Consider the following 21,089-nt stretch of genomic DNA (forward strand, 5'->3'; position numbering starts at 1 on the left):
GCAACAGTCAAACGTCAGGCCCATCCTTCCTCTTGCTTTCCATTAACTTATAGCCCATAGGGTAATTCCAGCAGTCAGGGCAGCAGGGAGAGAGCTCTGGTCACTTCAAAACAAGCTGTTTAATTCAGCCTGATTTGTTTGCGGAAATGTTAGACGATGTTGGTTAATTTATGAGCATTCAGTCTGATTTGCTTGTGGGGAGGTTGCGTCAAGCAAGTGTTACCCTGCACTTTCTTCTGCCTTTTCCTGCCACTTTCCATATTGCAAAAAGCCTGATCCTTTGGGGAAGTGGGTTTGTTTCACAAGAGCGCCAAATCAGCTTTAACTGTGCAACCTGAATTTACCGGGAGGTGATTCAATCCTACCTGAAAACAGTGACAGTCTGGAAGTGGCCTCTGTCCTTTGGGTCTTACAAAATCCAGTGATGCCCCAAGTTCCAAAGTTTATTAAAGAAGATTATAAAGGGAAACGAGCAGACAGGCAGTGAGTATATAAAATAAAATAAAACAGCTTACTGGTCTACCTAAATATGTATTGAGCAGGATGATATTTCAAGCCGACTTACTTAAGGTGCTTCCAGATCTGTCCATCATCACTCTGTCCTGTTCATTCAGACTTCTCAGTGTCCTCATGATGTTGTCCAAAATTTGCACTTACCTTGGGATTTCCCCCCTGTGTTAAACTACTTTGAGCTGCTTAATTTCCTGTCACAGAAAATCCAGTACAGTGGTACCTCGGGTTGAGTACTTAATTCGTTCCGGAGGTCTGTACTTAACCTGAAACTGTTCATAATCTGAAGCACCACTTTAGCTAATGGGGCCTTCCGCTGCCGCTGCGCCGCCGGAGCACGATTTCTGTTCTCATCCTGAAGCAAAGTTCTTAACCTGAAGCACTATTTCTGGGTTAGCAGAATCTGTAACCTGAAGCGTATGTAACCTGAAGCGTATGTAACCCGAGGTACCTCTGTATGTGAGAAAATGGGCATTTCCTTGATCTGCTTCCTCCATGCAGATAATCTGGCAAACACAAAGCAACACGTAGGCTAATAGTATACTAACAATATTTATATAACACTATAACTGTTTCTTACGGGACGCGGGTGGCGCTGTGGGTTAAACCACAGAGCCTAGGACTTGCTGATCAGAAGCTCGGCGGTTCGAATCCCCGCGATGGGGTGAGCTCCCGTTGCTCGGTACCTGCTCCTGCCAACCTAGCAGTTCGAAAGCACGTCAAAGTGCAAGTAGATAAATAGGAACCGCTCCGGCGGGAAGGTAAACGGCGTTTCCGTGCACTGCTCTGGTTCACCAGAAGCGACTTAGTCATGCTGGCCATATGACCTGGAAGCTGTCTGCGGACAAACGCCGGCTCCCTCGGCCCATAAGGCGAGATGAGCACCACAACCCCAGAGTCTGTCACGACTGGACCTAATGGTCAGGGGTACCTTTACCTATAACTGTTTCTTAATTCACAGTCATAAAACATACAATATGTACATGGAGTCACGAACTAATAAGAGTCAAGTAGATATTCCATGAAAAGAAATGATCAGATTAATATTTGGCCATAAAGAATCACTGAATATTGAGGCTAAACGCCTTCCAGAGTTAATATCCTATACAAAATTTTGCCGAGAGTGAGCTGGTGCAAGATGGTGCTATAAGCACAGCAACACAGAAGAATGATGGTAGGTGCTCCAAACACAGGAACAGAGTGCTCTATACAAAGCAACAGCAGCAGAACAGTCCTTCCAGGATAATAGAATGTTTCAATAAAAGTTCTTCATCTGCTGGCAATAATATAAAATAAAATCCATTACAATAAAATACAGTGATTGAAATGACATACCTGCACATTCTATAATGGGTTGTGATACAATAACAGATACATTACCAAGTCAAATATCCACAAAGGTACACCAAATAACCGTGGATCAGCTGTCACTCAAAAGTGTAGTAAGCTGATACTGTTGGCTAAAACCTAGTAGCATTGTGAAGGCCACTAGCAGGTGCATTGAATTACACAGAATTATATAGAATTTAAAGGTACAGCATCCAATATATAGCAAGGAGAATACAAACAACAGCCATCTTAACAAGAAACTTAAACAGAACAATTAAAGTCTAATTCAGTATTTAATCCCCCGGGTGCAGGGGTGGAGGAAGGGGGGTGCGGGCCACCCCAGGTGTCACCACTGAGGGAGGTGACAAAATGTCGGGGCCTGCAGCATGCCCAAGCCACACGTCTCTCCTGGGAGAGACACGGTGGCTTGGGTGTAAGCAGGGTCCGCGCTGCCCAAATAGTCCGCCCACTGCCTCCCCCTCAGCTGTTTTTAAATCAGTTGGGCTGACATTACAGTTGTCCACTTAAAGTGGCCACCTGAAGAAGCCTCAGTTGATCCTGTACTCATTCTATTGCTTTTCCAGTAATGCTACTGGGGAAGCAGAACAGACATCCCATAACCATTCTGGGATTCTGTGCCATGTTCACCTTATCTGGAACTCAGATCGGATAAATGGGATTTTATCAGATGTGTCTCCCGCTTCACGCAGGTCATCCTTGCAGTTTCCTGGGAAAACAATAATAAAATCTATGGCTGCATTTAAGATGAGGTTTGAATCTTGTGTATCAGGGGAAAGTGGTATACAAAAATGTAAATAACATCACACTAAAATGCTAGTGGGTTCTCATTAAGACAAAACTACAAACTGACATGGAAACGTGGATAACTGAATATAAATTGGGGTGTGTGTGAAATGGATGGATTTGCCCATCTCTAGATACAACACAGAAGGCAGAATTGAGTTGGGAACAGAGTGGGAGAGGACGGCCAGGTGGAATCGCCCCTCTCTCTTTCCAGCACAGCAGACAGAGGAGAGGGGAGGAATGAAGGGAGAGAGGAGAATGTCAGTTTCATCTCAGGACTGCTGATCCTGGCAGCCACTGTGCTTTGGCAGATGGAAGTGAATCTGCTCAGTGCTTAGCCAAGTGCGGAGGCAGGAGATTTCCCAGGCAGGCTCCCCGTCTCCCAAGCCTCCTTTGCTTTGCTACGGTCTCTCGCTGCCCCTGCTTGAAGTAATTGAGGATGGGGCTTTGTCAGGACACCGCTTGACTTTTCACACAGAATCCAGCCCTGCATGGTTCAAATGAAGCTGCTGATACGTTTTTAAAATCAAATTGTCAGCTTAAAGTTTATATGTATTTAGCAGAGTGGAGGAGTGGGGAGCTTGGAAGCTGGAGCTAACCCACCACCCGTCATCTGATTTATTTGTACATCACTGTCAAAGTGCAAGTAGATAAATAGGTACCGCTCCAGCGGGAAGGTAAACGGCGTTTCCGTGCACTGCTCTGGTTCGCCAGAAGCGGCTTAGTCATGCTGGCCACATGACCCGGAAGCTGTACACCGGCTCCCTCGGCCAATAAAGCAAGATGAGCATCGCAACCCCAGAGTCGGTCACGACTGGACCTAATGGTCGGGGTCCCTTTGCGTTGCCATGGTTTAGAAGGGTAAAATAAAATAAGACAGGACTCCGATTGGTACAGAGAAAAGGTTATTTTCTTAAGAGTTACTTCCTATCCACAAAGATGGCTTTTGATTCTAAGTCTACATCATGAGAGACAGTTTCATGGCTGCCCCGTGCAGAAGGAGAGCAAAGACAGATAGAAGCATGCAGAAGGAAGGGTTGCAGCTTAGGTGTCAGTGGGAAACCACAAAGTGTAGTTGCCCTGTCATCTGTTAGACTCAACACTGCCCTCTACTGACTGGAGGAATGCAAGGTCGCTCATACCCAATAGCTGCCTTACACCGAGTCATGTGCCTCAGTGAGACAAGTGCAAGTGGCTTGGCCATAATAGGCGTATATTTAGTGCAAAACAATTTAAGAGAATTTTTTTTATTGTTACTGAGGCATTATTTTGTGTTTTACAAATTATTTAGCTATGACAATAATGGAGGATAAATAACAAAAGAACAAGCAGTTCTTCGTGCGGAAAAGAGTAAATGAGTTAGTAGAGAACCTGGTGTGAGGAAACAGGAAATTGCCAATTAAGACCAGTTAATAATGCTACAGCCAGGAGGGAAATCAACTCATGGAAAAGCAGAATACCTCCTTAACAGGAGAGGGGTGTCTAAGAAAACAACCTGTGGTGGACTCCCATCCATGTCAGTGGTCCCAACCCTCTGCTCACTCACCCACCCACTTGCTCCCCTTGTTGTGGTTTGGCCCTGAGAGAGGGGCTGAGGCAAGGAAATAATCACATATCATTTTCACGTTCCAACAATGCTCTAGGGCAGTGGTTCCCAATTAGCTAAGTACTGCAAACTCCTTGTTTTTCAAAAGCCAAGCCATGGACTTTTGATAATTTTTATGTCTCTATGGTAGTTACTGTTATGTGAATGGTGCCATGGGTCCCCTGGGTGGGTCACGTGGACCCCCAATTGGGAACCACTGCGCTAGGGCATTGTGGGAAAACCAAAATGGTGGGTAGCTTCCCAGCCTCTTGCCTCCATGGCAACACTGAAGAGCCCTGGCAGGACACATGGACCCCAGCAACTGGCAGCCCCAACACATATCCATCACATTTTGCAAGCCCACACTAGAAAGACTGGTGCTGCAATTATGTTTTAGTTGGAAAAAGCCACTCTGAGGGTGAGGGAAGAAAGAGCAAGGTCAGCTGCTCTTGGTTGTCTTGGTGTCTTGCAGCTGACTTGATTGTAATCAGGAGAGGAAATGCCAAGGTCTTCTTGGTGGATGAAGTTGTCATGGAGGATAAGGCAATTGGTGGCTACTAATCCTGATGGATATGTTGTACCTGCCTTGTTGAAGGTTATATGCCTCTGAATATCGGTTGCTGGAAACCACAGGAGGGAAGAGTGCTGTTGTGCTCAAATTCTGCTTTTAAGCTCCCCATAGGCACCTGGTTAGATGGGCCACTGGCCTCATCCAGCAGGGCTCCCCTTGTGTGTGTTTTTTAATTTTTATTTATAATTTTCATTATTACCATTTCCAAAATCACATTCAAGTACAAATTTCCACCGTTAATATATTTCTTTTAATAAAAACATGCAATGACTTCCCTTCTTCCCCATCCCTGGTTCCTTTAATTTTCCCACCATTCCTGCATATTCTTATATATCCATTTAGATCTTTTTCTCCCCTTTCTTCCTTTATTATATATTATACTGCTGAATTTACCTTAATGCTGCCAGCGTTTTCACTTGTTTACAATTATTTTCCAAATACTCCACAACGTTTCCTCACTCCTCTTCACATACTTGGTCTTCTTGCTCTCGTATTTTACCTGTTAGACCTGCTAACTCTGCATAGCCTATCATTTTTAACTGCCAATCCTCCTTTTTAGGGACCTCACTCACCCGCCATTTTGGGGGCTGAAAAGATCTGAGCTGCACCCCTTGTGTTCTTATGTCCTTAAGGTGAAGGTGAATCAAGGGAGACATTCCAGACAGCAGGCACCGTGAAGGGGAAGCTGTGTGTAGTTCAGGCAGGCAGCCCAAGACATTTTGGCCCCTGAGGCAAACCCAAAAATGGTACCCTCTCCCCGCCAGGGAAGAAGGGGTGAGGGAAGATCTACATCAGGAAGAAGGAGGCGGGAAGAAAGATGAAAATCAGGATCTGCTGTCCAGTAGATCCTGCCGCCTCAGGCAGTCACTTCACCTTGTTTCATGTGTGGCCTGGCCCTGAGTTGAGGATTAACTTGAATGCTGTTTGCAGAGCCAACAGGAGAAGCCTAATGATGAGAAGGATCCTTGCCTTTCTCAAAAGTTAGGGATTCACCAGGTACTGTCTGAATTAAGCACATGCTCTGGGGAACTTAACAGCCATCACTAACCATGTCCACAAGAGTGTGGGAGGACAGTATAATATGGGAATGCCAGAGGTTGTCAGCATTGTCACTTGGATGCTCAGTAAAAAATGACAAATGACTAAATAGCTAGCGTGGAAGCAACTCGTCTTACTAAAACTCCAAGTGCCCTGGAAGTCAGTCTGAGTTGAACTAATATGCTTTCTCTTCTTTCTCTGTCCCCTAAAAGATTGGCATGTGAACCACACGCCCAGCCACTCAACCACGAAGTACAACACCCTCAGCTGCTCTCGTTCTTTCCACAATCTTTCCCATCTGCCCCCGTCATATGAGACAGCCGTCAAGTCAGAACTTAACCGCTATTCTTCACTCAAGCGCTTGGGTAAGCTGGAGCATTTAGGAAGGGAATACTGGGATGATATTGTTGCTGATCTTCTCCAAAGGCTAATAACTTGAGCCTTTTTCCTCCACGATATAGCAATCTCTTGCTTTCTTTATCATCATCCCTGACCCTGTTTTCTCTATACTGAAAATTTTCACACTTGGGCTTACATTGCCATTGAGCCTCTCCTGGGCTCCTTATGTGACCTGCCTGGCTGTTGATAGCGCAGAAGAAAAACTGCCTTTATAATGCAAATGAGAATTTTAGCCAATGTATGTATTATAAATTGTTTGAGGGCCAAATCAGATGTGATTTTATTGCTTTATCAGTCCATTTCACATACTGATCATGAGGTGTGTGTGTTTCTTGGGAGTTGCGGGTGTCTGTTTCCCCCTTCTCTTTCGACATCTTCTCCCATCCACCAGTCCACCTTTTCATCATTCAGTGACATCTTACTTATCTCCCCTATCTCCCAGCAGCTGAGAAGGACTTGGATGAATTCTATGCCAAACGGAGGCATCTTGCCGAACTGACCCGAGGGACTCTGCCCTTACATGCCATGAAGATGAACTACGACACGGATGCTTACTCCGAGAAGTCCCACAACCCGCGGCGCGTCATGTCCCAGGAACACATCCTTTCCGATGGTGGCGGTGGAGGGGGAAGCTACCGCCCATCTCACTACGACTACACCATTCCTCGAGAGCGTGTCATATCTCACGAGCACCTCCTCTCCCGCGAAAACTTGCATTCTCAGGAGCGCTTGCTGTCTCCTGAGCGTCTTCATCAGCGCACAGGTCCCTTCCAGGAGATGCATTTGGGCCACCAGAAGGCCGTCTCTCAGACCAACGTCTGCGCCAGCAGCACTCCCATGCTTGAGCACCACCACGTGATGATGAAGAACTCTCACCCCACCTCCAACAACTCCCCCAAGGCATCTGCTCCTTGGGAAGGCAGTACTAGCCAGGCTGCCACCCGGCGCCAAGGCTTTGCAGCCAAGAGGCAAAGCACCATTGATCAAGTCCAGTTCATCCCTGGGCACCACCCAACCCAACACCTCCCTACTGGCAGCAAGAACGAGGTCACCGTGTGAGAGGCCCCTAATCCCCAACTCAGGTTGATTTGACTTTTCAAGGCCATATTTCTCTACCCTTTCCTGCTCCACCCCACCCTTTCTTTGGTGCTCACCATCTTGGGGCTCCTTTTGTTTTTTTAAAGCCCTATGGCCTCCATCTTGGTTGATGTCAAGTCCTAGCCTGGTCTTTGATAATGATACCATCTCAGTCTTCCCTGGCTTTTGATGGTGTCCCACCGACCTGCCAGGTCTTGACAATCTTTGATGATGACGTTGGCTGTCAGTATTTAATGACATCAACACTATGGCTCATGGTCAAGATGCAATGGTGTCAAGGCCAGCTTGGTTTCTTAGAGGAAACCTACTGCACAATCTTGGTCAGTTTCTGAAGATGTCAAAATTAGTAGGTCTCATGTATTAGATTCTGCTGCTATCTCTTCCCATAGTCTGTTGACATCACTGCTGTCCAGATCTGATTACATCAAGGCTGAAAGAGACTAGGCCTGTGGATCCTTCACAGCATCAATAACGTAGCCTTGGTGATAGTTTTGGGTCATGTTATAATTGCCAGGTCCCATCAGTCTTTGATAACAACAACACTAGTGTTGTCCGTCAACATTTGATGGCATCATTTCTGTGGGCTTTGTCTCAGACTTTTGAAGACTGAAGACAACCGCTGTGGATTTATTATGAGGTTGGCAAACTCTGTCTCTGGTACTCCAAGCGCTGTGAGCATTGCCAACCCTTGTGGATGCTCCATTGACCAACTGACACCATCAACACCATCAATGGTGTCAACACTGTGGACTCTGTCAGCTGCAGATGATGTAAGCGCTGTGGGTCTTGTTGACCTCTGATGCCCACACCATCAACATTTGATGGTGTCAACACTGTGGACCTTTGATGACATCAACATTATGTGACTTGTCAGTTATAGATGATGTCAACGGAGAGAACGTTTTGTCAGTATATTGATTGTGATATAACCCATCAGGGCATCACATGGACTGATGATGTCAGACGTGTAGGTATTGTCAATACTGTATGATGTTGGGGCACAACAGTCATACCGATGTTTGAAAAGGCCTTGTCAACCATTTGATGATAGTACTGCCAATCTTGATGATTAAGAATGATGTCAAAGTTCCTGTGCCTGTCACCTATTGATGATTTCAGCACAATGGATTCAGCCAGTAGCTACCAATATCAAAAGTAGCCAGGTTCTGCAATGATGTTGACTTTTAGTGACTTCATCACTGTGGGCCTCATCCACCTTTGTTGACATCACTGACTGCTTAGAGCTCATCCACTTCGAACGAAGTCACCTCCTTGGGGCTTCATCTGTTTTATGGCTTTTATGGCTGGGATCAACACCTTGGACCTAGTTCATGCCAGCACCTTTGTAGGAGGGCCAGGGGCATCTGGCCCTACTGGTGCACAACATGAGGGCATAAATGATCTGATGGCATGGCCACACCATTTGTTCATGCCGTGGCAAAGGAAACAGATGTGAGCCCCCTCCCTGCTCCTTCCTGACATGCACTCCAAGACGAGAACAGTGGGTCATGGTGGGCAGCCCTCTTGTCTTGTTGCATCCAATATTGAGTTTGGTCACTACTTGAAGGTGCAGGAAGTGGAGCTTTACACACACCCTTTGCAACTCTCATCCCACACATCCCATCCTTGTTTTATAACCTTGCCAGGACTCTGCCCGTAAGGGATCTAGGGCAGGGTCAGGTCCACCCTCTCCCTGCTTCTGCTGTACATATCTTTATATATCGCTAGCACTCTGTCAATTTTTCTAGTGATTTTTATTTACCTCCCAGTTACTGGGGGTATCCATCAATGCCTGTTCTTTGGTTCTCGTGAGTGTAGCTTTTAAAGGAGTCTCGGCTCTTTCAAACATTATTCTAATAAACAAACTTCCCACTATCCCTCCCTTTCCTTGCCCCCAATTATGCTCAGGACTCTTAAAAAATCCACTTTTACATCTTCTTTCTAGTAACTTTTCTGAATATTTTTTGTTTGTTTTTTTAAATTAAATGAGGAGATATAAAGAGTATGGCCAGCATTCAGCAGATGATGAAAGATAAAAGTATTTTTAAATGGAATTGGTTTTATTAATAGTATCCTCCCTCCTGAGTCTTAAATTTCATTCTTGAAATATTTATTTCACATTCTGGGCTGTTTTAGCTGAAATAAGTGTGCCTAGATTGAATTTTTATTTTCAGATTCTACAATCCTATGCACATTTACTCAGAAGAAAGTCTAATTTAACTCAGTAGGGTTTACTTCTGAGTAGACATGTACAGGATTTAATGTAAATCAGTTTTGTTTCACCTACCTCTGTCAATGGGTGGAGTTTTGCAGGGGAACCTAATTTTCTTTTTTTTAAAAAAAATGATAGAAAGTATTTTTAAAATAACATACTTGATAGTGGAAATATTTTTGTTTTCTTTTCCCCCCCTGACTCTGAATGACTCTGCCCATTCAGACTGGGGCAAAGAAAGGGACACCATTTGTACTAGAAAGGAAAAAAAGTGAAATACTGAATTTATATCAGCAGGTTTGTATACCTCAGAATTAACAAGCTTGGCAACGAACTTTCAGTCAGAGGGACAATCAAGTTTTAGGGATAAAATTCTGGGCAGTATATAAAAAAACATCGCTGCCGAGATCAGAAAGATTTTGGAAATGTATGACTCTTTCAAATGTCATCCGTTTCCAAATACAGGTGGATTTTTGTTTCAGCACTTAGCTTTGATCACTTTATTTTCTCTTGATTTTGACATTACTTTAGCTTTCACTCTTGCTCCTATGTAACTTCTTAGAGGTCCTTTCCCAGTTCAGAAAAAGCTACAGCCTGTCTCTCCCTCTAGCTGTCCCTGGCCCTGTATAACTTGTACATATAGCAGTGCCAGGCTGTAGTTTAGGGTACTGTAATTCACCCCAGTAGCCCCTGGAGGGGCAGATAATGATCCTCTTGCAGTCTAAAGCCATCTTGCGCACATCTCTGCCTCTTTTCCTTCTTGTTCAGTACCATACCCCTTTTTCTTCCCTACCAAACTCTAATCAAGGGCTAATGAACCCCCACCTTCACCCCGTTCTTCTTTCTGGGGCTGGCGGGTTATATTTTTCGTTTGTGAACTTCTCAATGCAAAACCTTGCAAGAGGCAATGGTGATGGGTACAATATTCTTCCGAGAGAGAGAGAGAGAGAGAGAGAGAGAGCGCATTGTTGGAAAGGGGCACTTGGTAGGTAACTAATTTGAGGACTTGCAACTCTGGAGCAGGATCTGGGCAGAATCAGAGAGCAGTCCATTTTGTTTTCAAACTTACAGCCTTGTGGGAATTCTTTCCACATGGACTAATCTGTAGGAGATCCCAAGCATGTGGCAAAGGATGGTGCGCAGCAGTTTTGAATTCCTACTGCTTTCACACTAGGGCCCTTTAGTGCTAAGGGAGACACTGTTTCCACGCAATTAGGGCTTGACCACACCAGAGTTTATTGTGTGTTTGCATTTCCTGTTTAATTTGCATAGTCCACATGATGTTACCTTAAAATGACACCAGCCTTGATGCTTCTGCTCTGTAAATTCAGGTTTACCTGATGCAGAGATAATTAAATAAGTTGGGAGAAATCAGATTCCAAACAACTCCACTCAGGATCACAAATGAATTGTTTCAGTGTTTCTGGGTGGGTGGATCAACTGTCACTTTCTTCTGCTCCCCTTTCTATGCCCACTAGTTCGTCAAGGATTTCGTTTCTTTTTTTGTTTTCCTCCTGAATGGAGGAATGTATATTTTTCTTTTGATCTCTCAGATTTGCACAAAACCAGAAAGCTGCACGAGCAAATCACATGAACAAATTCAACACCCGATGTATAGAGCAGCTATCTGGGGAAAAAATGTGCTGAGAGCTTACAACTGCTTTCATGTCTTTTCTAGCCTGCTAGTAAGCACCACTAGGAGCTTAACTTTATATTTCTATAGCTTTGGATCCCTCAGATGTTAACAAAACTGGAAAACTGCCCAAGCAAATGACACTCGCCATATTTCTAGCTAGCTATGTGTATCAATTAGATATAGATGTTTTCTTTTGATTCCTCAGATTTGCACAAAACCAGAAAATTGCACAAGCAAATTTACAATTGCCTGTGTGCTTTTGTACACTTCTTGGGCAGGGAAATTTGTGTGCATGCCCTGTCGGCATTTAGTTGGCATTACAGAATCAGCAGATTAGAAGGCAGGGACAAACATTAAAAGGGACGCCTACTGGTGTGAACTGGAAAAACCTAAGTTTCTCCTCATATACAAATTCAAATGTATGCTGGTGTGGACCAGTTTGGTATAATTTGAATGTGGGGGGGGGGGGGGAGTGGAGTAACAGCAAAATAATGTTCAAATGTGGACGAGCCCTTAGAGCAGTGGGGAGCAACCTTCTTCAGCCATGGGCTGGTCCACCGTCCCTCAGACCATGTGGTGGGCCGGACTATACCGTATTTTGGGGGGAAAAAGAACAAATTCCTATGCCCCACAAATAACCCAGAGATGCATTTTAAATAAAAGCACACATTCTACTCATGTAAAAACATGCTGATTCCCGGACCATCTGCGGGCCAGATTTAGAAGGCGACTGGGCCACATCCGGCCCCCAGACCTTACGTTGCCTACCCCTGCCTTAGCGGAAATTGGAATTATGGTAAAATGGCATAAGTATTTAATATAACACAATATATTATCCATAGTCAAGATCCTCCTATTGTTAGTCATAAGAAAGGCCCACCAACATTAAGCACAAGTTTCCTTTTGTAGCTTCAGCCTGCTTTATTTCTTCCACCTGATGAAGCCTGTTTGGTAATTAGCGAATAACAACCTGTTAATTGCACCTTGAATAGCCTCTCTTGATTGCTCCAGTAGACTTTAATTGCTGGTTTTCTCTTGCTATTTTTATAGTGAAATTGCTTTATTTTGCAATATGTATTTTTTAAAATAAATAATCATAATGAAAGAAAAGCAGTCATTAAATCAACTTTCCCTTTAGGAACCCAAACTAACACTGAGGCATATTATTGAGAACCCCTTATAGACTTCTAGGTTTTAAAACTTCAGCGCACACACAAACCAGTTTATCATAGCTCCTAGCCCAGGAGAGGCAGAAAGGTCAGGCTGCTTTCCTTGGTTTAAAGCATGCAGGCAGCTGAAAAGAACAGCAACAGAAGTAATCCTAAAAGTAGACAGATCTCACTTATAACCTGATTGACATAATGTTGGATTTTTATTTAAGATTTTTAGCAGCCAGAAGGCCTGGGTGAAGGCAGCAGGAACCTGAGGAAACTGTTCCCACATAATGAAGCTTTCAATATCAGAAGAATTTCCAACCCACAATCTCTTGGACTGGTTCCAAGAATGGGCAGGGGCACACAAACTTCTGAAAGGTGAGAGCCCCCTAGCCCCATAAGTGCCAATACCTTATCAGGTCAGCTATCACAATTGTGCTTGAAATACACAGGGGTGCATTTTTAGAAGCTGCATTAATGTTTAAAGATCCATGAAAACATTGCGAGCCATTTTCTGAGGTTTGGAGCATTTTTTGATGAGGTTCGTTCTGCCAACATATATCACTTCTGCGTTTCTCTTACAAATTGATAGGAGTACAATTGTACTCCAAGAGAACTGTGGGCAGCAGCTGGGAGGTGTCCTATTTGGTAGTGGAATTAGAGGCCTAGGAAGACTGGGAACGCGATGGAAACGGCAGGATTAATGTAGGGAGTAATGTTCATTTAGTTGCTTGGCCTTCCCCTGCCGCTGGCCCTCAGAGAAACCAGATCATTATCACTAAACCGGAGCAAGTGACAATCAGGTTTTCTCTGGATTGACGTTTGCTCCAATTTATCACTGAAAAGCAAGTTGTCTGGCAGAAAGCAATGGGCATGTTAATATGTGTGAGAGAGAAGTGACTATTCAAAGTGTGAGGCAAAGCAGCCAACTCCTAGGGGTTGAGGGGTCTTCGCCCTCCCATAAAATATTTGAGGGGGCTGCCCCCCCCAGTTGATGGGCATTGCCATTTCAAATAGTGTGCGTGCACTGTGTCATGTGACCTGGCCCCTCCCCCCAACATTTTATTCAAGTTGGCATCCCTGGTGTTAGATAGGTGTGACTTATTATGGGGAATGTATGGAAAGCGGTTCAGACAGTCCTTTCTGTTATGGGAACGCAGGAGAGAGTTGCAGAAAACAGAGTGAGCAGGGAGTGTGTGTCTGTGTGTTCCTGGTTTTGAGGAATGAATGGCTAATCAACAAAGATTGCTTCGTTTATTTTACTGTTGGCTGGTTCTAGCTAGCCTTGATTACGACTTCCTCAAAACGAGCTTGTAAAGGGGCCTCTCCACCATCTTGGGCACCTTCCGCTGCTGCTTTCACTGCTCTTCTTGTAGTGTGAAATCTAGAGAATGTAGGGTATCTTTTGGGATGACCTTTTCCAAAATCGATTTCCTTTCTAAGATTGTTCCTTTAAGGGCAATCTCTTATTCTAAAATTTCACTGGCAATTTCCTTCCTTTTGAAGCTGAGCTGTAATCTCCCTCCCTCTAGAGTCCGTGTGGAGACTTCTTCCTTGAGCAGGTGTGGTAGAGAGTCCATACTTTTTCTAGAAAAAAGTTGATGTATTCCTGTTTGTATAATTGACCAGCTCTTTCATCAAGTCACTGTTAGGTAGGATTCTTTCTGTTCCTAGAAATGACTCCCTCATCATAAAATTAGGATGGTAGTTGCTTAATCCTCAGGATGGGTACTCCTTCCCTCTAGAATGAAACTGGACAACTTCTAAATTTGCCAACAGACCCCTCCTTTTTGTGTTGGATTAGAATCTTGCACTTTAAAAAGTTGGTTTGTTATAGCCCTTCTTCTGGGGTTAATTTTCCTCCTTCTTATTTCATATTCACTATTTATTGAAATTAAAAAAAGACTTATAAAACTGAACGCAAATGTTTGAAAGGATTTTACATAAAGCATCAGTTACTAATGAACAGATTAAGAAGTCAGACTGGACTTATTATGCACTCCTATTATACAGAAGTGGATTCTCAGACCCATCATAACATGTCAAAAGATATCCACCCTCCATCCCTCCCCCAAAAGAATCCTATAAAAATTGCTCCAAAGCCCCTTTTGCATTGCAATAGTGCAGCAAACCACAAGTAAACAATTGCCTGTTAACCTGTTATTCCAAATACAGACTGAAAAGGCAACAGGCATTTTGTGCAATTTTAACAAACTTTTAAGTTGAAATATCCCCATCACACAGTGCCGTCCCCCTTCACAGAAGGCAGGGAACTGCTAGGCTCATCATGTGGGAGGACGGCCCCTGCTGTGTAAGCTATGGAAGTGCGCCTCCTTCAGGATCTGGTTGATGTGGAAGTAAGGACCTTGGCATAGTGCAGACTGCTCATGGAAAGACTGAGGAGGGGGTCACAGGACTTGATCCTGGCATTATGTGGTGTAGGCTGCTTTCCGGCCCACTAGCTCTGTCAGGGCTGCTGATGCTGCTACTGCTGCAACTACTGGTGCTCCCGCTCTCGCTGCTGGAGGACTCTGTATCCCAGGAGCCATGAAAAACAGCATTTTGGCTACTGCGTTTTGTTTGTGGGATGTGGACATCCTCCTCTATGCCATTTCGTCTCCTCTTCCTCTGCCGAGCTCCCCGCTCGCTTGGCAGCGCCCCCCAGCAGCTCATGGCCGGGCCGAGCCGCTTCTCGCAGAGCCGAAAGCCGAAAAGGCCAGCAGGCCCCGCTGTGACGCTCCCAAACAATCTCTCCTCAGCAGCTCCCTCCCTCGGCTCCATTTTCCTCCTTTTTAGAGTTGGATCCAACCATACTCTTCCAACTACTTCCAATGGCAGGCTGAGGGGCCCTTATTGTGTGAAAAAGGGAAAAAAAGTTATGGAGAACTTCCATTGCCTGCTGGCATGCATACTCATCAACAGCTGTGATTTTGGTTAGGCTTTTTGTTTTGTTAATAGGAGAAAAAGAAGAACCATGTATTATAAATATATATGTATATGTATTGAACGGAGACTGTTTGGGAACCACTGATGTCTCTTTCGCTCATGAACCATGTGACAAAATATTAAAATAAGCCATACACACGGTCATACCAGCAAGCCCAGACCTGAAAGCATCAGGTGCTCATCCCAGTTCACCAGTGGAATGAGATAGACTCAATCATGGGTAGGCTGGGAGGTATGTTGGCGAACCCAACAAAGTTGTGTGCAATTCTATACGTGAGTGTTAGTGCCCTGGATCTTCCTGCAGCATGCTTCTCCCAAACATTAAAATGTGGTACAGGGTCACTCCCCACCTAACTAGTTTTCTTTGTGGAAAAGTTCATACAAGAAAGTAGAGGGTTACAGTAATGGGTGAACCACAGTGTACTGGTGTGTCCCATGGCTGCTTGAACAGTCTCTATTCAGTATGCAAATAATGTGTGGCGTGCTTCTAGCAATAAGGTACAGGGGTTATCTTAGAGTAGGAAAATAATAATATATGAAGCAGCCCACAGTGGCCCTTCTGAATGAGAGGGAGAGAGATCTCATCCCACCCCACCCCACCTATGTACCTGAAGACCAGTTGAGAGACTCTGCAAAGCCATTGGGGGTTAGGAGGTCCTAACAAGCTACATGATGTGATTAGCAACCCCACACATGTGGGAATTAGCATGTTGGACGGTGGGGGAAACAGGGAGAGATTTCATTGGCACCAGTACTCAAAGAACCTGGTGTTTAATTTTGTTAAAATCATTATGTGATTGGTCATGATTAGCAATCACTGCATTAACATAGTATTCAATTGACATAATATATGCAGTTATACCCTTAGAAAGAGTGTCCAAAACAGTATGGGGTATTCGGGGGAGAGAAGCATGAACTGCTTGGCCTAGGGGGCCTGTCCAGGATTGAAAGGTCTCCTTCATACACTAACAGCAGATTTACATTCAGTCTCGTCTCTGTTGCAGCTTGGTCTGTTTCAGGAGTTGTAAAATATGAGCATTTTCCTCTGAAAGAGCTGCGTAACTTTTGATTAATTTTCACAGATACTGGGTATCCAATGAAACAGTTCTGCTAGCACAAGAACTTTTATGTGCTCAGTGGAACTTCTCCAGTCTCTCATCTCCTCATGTGTCACCTCCATGACCCCAAATTCTGTCCTGGAGGCTTTGGGGGAACAGATTTAGTGGAAGTATGGGGTGGTGGTGGGGAAGAAAGAGTGGGAAAGTTCCATTGCACAGCAAAAAGCCCCTGTGCTAGCGGATCTGTTTTGTTTGATACCAACCATTATTTGTGAATACTAATCAAAAGTGAAGCAGCCATTTCAGAGGAAAATTCTAGTATTCTGTTTTGTTAGGTGCATGGGGAGGAGAGACGTACTGGAGAATGTGGGTGGTACCTATTTCACTTCACTGCTTGATCAACAGAGATCATTGCAAAGTTGTTGCTCTGTAGGTTGAAGCCAACCACATTGCCACTGCAACCCTGCTTCTTGGAAAACTCTGGATTGAGACCACAGCACATTGTGGGGGTGGGGGTGGGGTGCGGTGGGGCCAACTGTACACAAGGGTAATTCCCTGGCTTTGCTTCTGGATATTTTAAACAAAAAGCAGCCACAGAAAGCTGAAATTGGGAGTGGAGGAAAAATGGAGAGAAAGGGAGCTTCCCACTGGTCCTTCCCTTCCTGCCCCTGGTCCATTCAGAACGCCCCAGATGTTTTTAAGAATGATGTGCAGTGCCTGCATCATTTTCCGTAGAAATGGGGAAGCAGTGGTAGAAATAGTTTTGAACAGAAGAACAGGCGAAAAGGTTCAACAACCCCTCCCTTCTTCCCAGGTCACAGACACACCGTACATTTAAAGCATCCTTATACCACTTGAACAATCATGGCTTCTCCCAAAGAATCCTGGGAACTGTGGTTTGTTAATGGTGCAGAGAGTAGTTAGGAGACCTCACAAAGCTACAATTCCCTGTATCCTTAACAAACTACAATTCCCAGGATTCCATGGAGGAAGCCATGTCTGTTAAAATGGTATAAGAGTGCTTTGAATGGATGGTGTGGATGTGACCACTCTCTTAATTACGATTTCTAAGCCTGCTTTGCATTTAAATTAACATGTTGGGAGGAAGAATAAAAAAACTACCGATCATATGTACATTCCCATTCCACTGTCTTTCACCTTCACTGTCCCTTAAAGAGTAGATGTCTCCTCAACCACCCCACTTCCTCTCAACGTTAAAAAAAAATCACATTGCACACAACTTTCTGGGTGCCAGATTTACCATGCAATCCAGTGCATCATTACTCAGAAGTAAATTCCATTATGTTCAGTGGGATTTACTCCTAGGGAAGTGTGTATAAGACTGCAGCCTTAATCAGGTAAAATTAAATGCTATTTAAAGCACCAAACAAAAACAACAAAACACACATGACCATTTACAAAAGAGTACAAAATTTAACCGAAACAGGTTTCATCTGGTAGGAGTTATAAGCAAAACTCCACAGTATCTGGGCTTATTTCCCCCAGGCCCAAGAGTCGATGTTGTTTAAGGGACAGATCCATTTGTTATAAAGTTTCTCTAGAATTGCTGTAATTTTGTTTTTCAATAAACTAATGTTTCCAGCTGCTCCTGGTGGATTTTTCCCTCCTCCATTGATAGACAATGTTGCTGAAATACAGATGGCTCTGGAATGGCTAATTAAATGGGGATCACGTTTTCTGGGGGCAGATGCTTCTGTAGAGATCTATCATAATTTTGCACTAAATACCACACTTCTATACAGTTTAAACACCCTTTAGCTTCAGTTACATTCTAATATGCATCTGGCTTCACCATCAGGGAGTTGCCCCAGGTGGTAGATTTCAAGCAAGAAACTCAATGAATTGCTTTTAAAACTTTTTTTGGAAAAGTAAATCTTGTGTTAAATGTCTTTGCACTCAGTTCTGAAACTGTAGTGATACTGGAGTTATAAAGCTGGGTTTGGGAGTGCCAAAGTGATGGGGAAGGAGTGTGCTTTGTCGTAGTAAAACCTATATGCATACATAAATACATCACAACAGCATTACCAGCATTACCAGTTTGGGGAGAATTGTATGGGGTGGGAAGTAGGGGCAGTTGAATCCCACCTCCCAATGTCTTGGTTTGGTCATGTGTTCACTCAGACAGGACCAAGTGTATTCACTAATCAACACTGAGATAAACAAGTACATACAACTGTTTGATGTCTAATACATTCCTCTGCTCCTATTTATCATGTGTACAGAAACAGAGATAAAATTAGTAAAAATCCTCAACCCTGCATGTTAACATTTATTTAACTATGCATTTGTTTTTGTTATCTGCCATGCAGGTGGCATTTGTATAAAACCAGTCTGCTAAAACCATTAAAAAAGCATAATAAAACATCAGTCAAATCAAACATTTTTGCCTCAACAGTGCAATCCTATGTACATCGACCCAGCAGTAAACCCCATTGAGCTCAATGGGATTTACTCCCAGGTGAGTGTGTATAGAATTGAGGCCTACAGGCAAAATATGCCCCAATTATAAGGCCCAATTATAAGTCTGAAATCAAGTGTATTATCTTAGCAGAAGTATATGTGTGCCAAATGCAGCTTTCTATCTGTTCTGCAAGTATCCTAACAGTTCCCACTGCATGCCCCATGAGCGAGCCTGTTGGTAAGGCTCAAGTATTTTATATATGTAATATCTATCTACAATATATTGGTTGTTAGTATTATTCTAAGTATAGCCTTATTTTATTAATCATAGGAGTGATGTCTATTTTAGCTCCTAGGTATCAGCCTTTTATTTTTTTATTTCCTTTGTGTAAATTTTTGGGCTGGTTTGGCCATCCTCAGCTGCAAGACCCTTTTCCTAATTCTGTTTATTAAAGGTAAAGGTAAAGGTACCCCTGCCCGTACGGGCCAGTCTTGACAGACTCTGGGGTTGTGCGCCCATCTCACTCAAGAGGCCGGGGGCCAGCGCTGTCCGGAGACACTTCCGGGTCATGTGGCCAGCGTGACAAAGCTGCATCTGGCGAGCCAGCGCAGCACACGGAACGCCGTTTACCTTCCCGCTGGTAAGCGGTCCCTATTTATCTACTTGCACCCGGGGGTGCTTTCGAACTGCTAGGTTGGCAGGCGCTGGGACCGAGCAGCGGGAGCGCACCCCGCCGCGGGGATTCGAACTGCCGACCTTTCGATCGGCAAGCCCTAGGCGCTGAGGCTTTTACCCACAGCGCCACCCGCGTCCCTGTTTATTAGGTAGATATAAATCTTGTTCCAAACCAGGAGTGGAAAACTTCAGGCCTGGGACAGAGGATGTGGCCCTCCAGGCTTCTCTACCTGGCCCTCAGAATTCTCCCCAGACACACCTCCACATGCTTCACACCCTCCTTGAGTATTTGTACCTGGCTGGAATGTGCCCTTGAGCTCCCGATAAGGTCTCTTGCTTGTCTGGATGGAGGAGAGAGAGCTGAAGGAGTAGAAACTAGCCTATTGTACAAAGGAAACGTTTCCATTCCTTGCTCTGCCTCTGGCATATGGCTAGCCTAGAAGGTTATTGTGCTCCTCCACAGCAGCAAAAAAGTCAACTATGTTCCCAGTGATTTATGTATATCCGACCTGTTTTACCAGCACCAAAGGACAGTGTTTTAGCCGCATAACAATATTGCTGCAGTAGGTTCAGGATAAGAACCATTATGAGAGATTCACAGCTGAGCAGCGATTTGAAGCTGATTTTTTTCACATCCAAACCTAATACTTTATAGCACGATCCTGCTCAGAAGTGAGTCCTGTTGAATTCAATGGGGTTTACTCCTGGGTAACTAGGGTTAGGACTGCAGCTGCTCTACACCAGCTCTAGGAAAGATATTGTGTTCAAATTGAGACATACATACTAAAAACAAAACACCCCACCAAACACACACACACACACACACACACACACACACACACACACACAGCTTTGCCTTTCATTGTGGGTGTCCCCCCCCTGCTCCGCCCGCTTATAAAACATGCAGAAGAAGGGGTGGGGGGAAGGATGCTGAGCAAATGAAAGATCTGAAAATGAATTGACCACCAGCCTGGGGAAGCAATACTGCAGCAACCAGATTTAATCCTTGTGTGGATCAACGACAGAGACATGTTGAGAAGTACCAGTACATGTTATTTAACATTTATTTCAAACATTTTACAGAATTTGAAAGTTCCCTGTCAACCATCTGAAGAAGGAAAAAAGGCCAGTATGTTGAAACATCAACCCCAGCTAAAGCATGCTGCTGTCAGTTCTGTATTAAGCACCGTTAATATTTGAGATTATCTCCCCTGCTTCAAATATGACTGGTTGAGTTAATATCTATCTACACACCTCATTCACATTCAAGATTATCTCCCTAAGCAAGCAATTTGCATATATCACCTCATTAGTATTCTTCAGCAGCTAATCTCAGCTCATGCTGTGCTGGGGATCACCCCCCTCCCTAGTAATTCATTAACATTCAAGCTTACTTTATTATAGCAGGGCTGTCAGATAGAAGGGCAAGGATTGATTAGGCCTCATGGGGTCTCCAGTGTAGCCTGCAGCATCCTTCCACATTCCGCCCAATGCAATCACTTTCAAGGCCACAAGTGGATGCTCTTTCTGCTAGCTAAGCAAAGGGACTCTTGGCAATGGCTGCTATTGCATCCCAGGACATCAACCCCTCTTGAATTGCATTCATGACTATTAAGTAGTGAAGTGAGCATAGCACTGAGTAACATTTGCTA

At 44.3% G+C, this 21,089-nt stretch overlaps 1 protein-coding gene and 1 pseudogene across 2 annotated transcripts in view; one reads left to right on the forward strand and one right to left on the reverse strand.

Moving 5' to 3' along the window:
* Positions 1 to 9,443, forward strand: part of SHISA7 (shisa family member 7) — a 32,324-nt gene extending 22,881 nt beyond the window's left edge. Inside the window, exons 5-6 of one of the 2 annotated variants that reach the window (XM_053362613.1) lie at positions 6,050 to 6,202; positions 6,682 to 9,443. In XM_053362613.1, coding sequence (XP_053218588.1) covers positions 6,050 to 6,202; positions 6,682 to 7,295 — 767 coding nt within the window. In that variant the 3' untranslated portion in view covers positions 7,296 to 9,443. Of the gene's footprint in view, positions 1 to 6,049; positions 6,203 to 6,678 lie in introns of both variants that reach the window. The other variant, XM_053362611.1, reaches the window with a different exon arrangement.
* Positions 9,444 to 14,259: 4,816 nt separating this feature from the next.
* Positions 14,260 to 15,104, reverse strand: LOC128400434 (protein FAM104A-like; annotated as a pseudogene).
* Positions 15,105 to 21,089: the final 5,985 nt, after the last annotated feature.

Source organism: Podarcis raffonei, chromosome 13, assembly GCF_027172205.1.
Source record: "Podarcis raffonei isolate rPodRaf1 chromosome 13, rPodRaf1.pri, whole genome shotgun sequence".
NCBI lineage: Eukaryota > Metazoa > Chordata > Lepidosauria > Squamata > Lacertidae > Podarcis > Podarcis raffonei.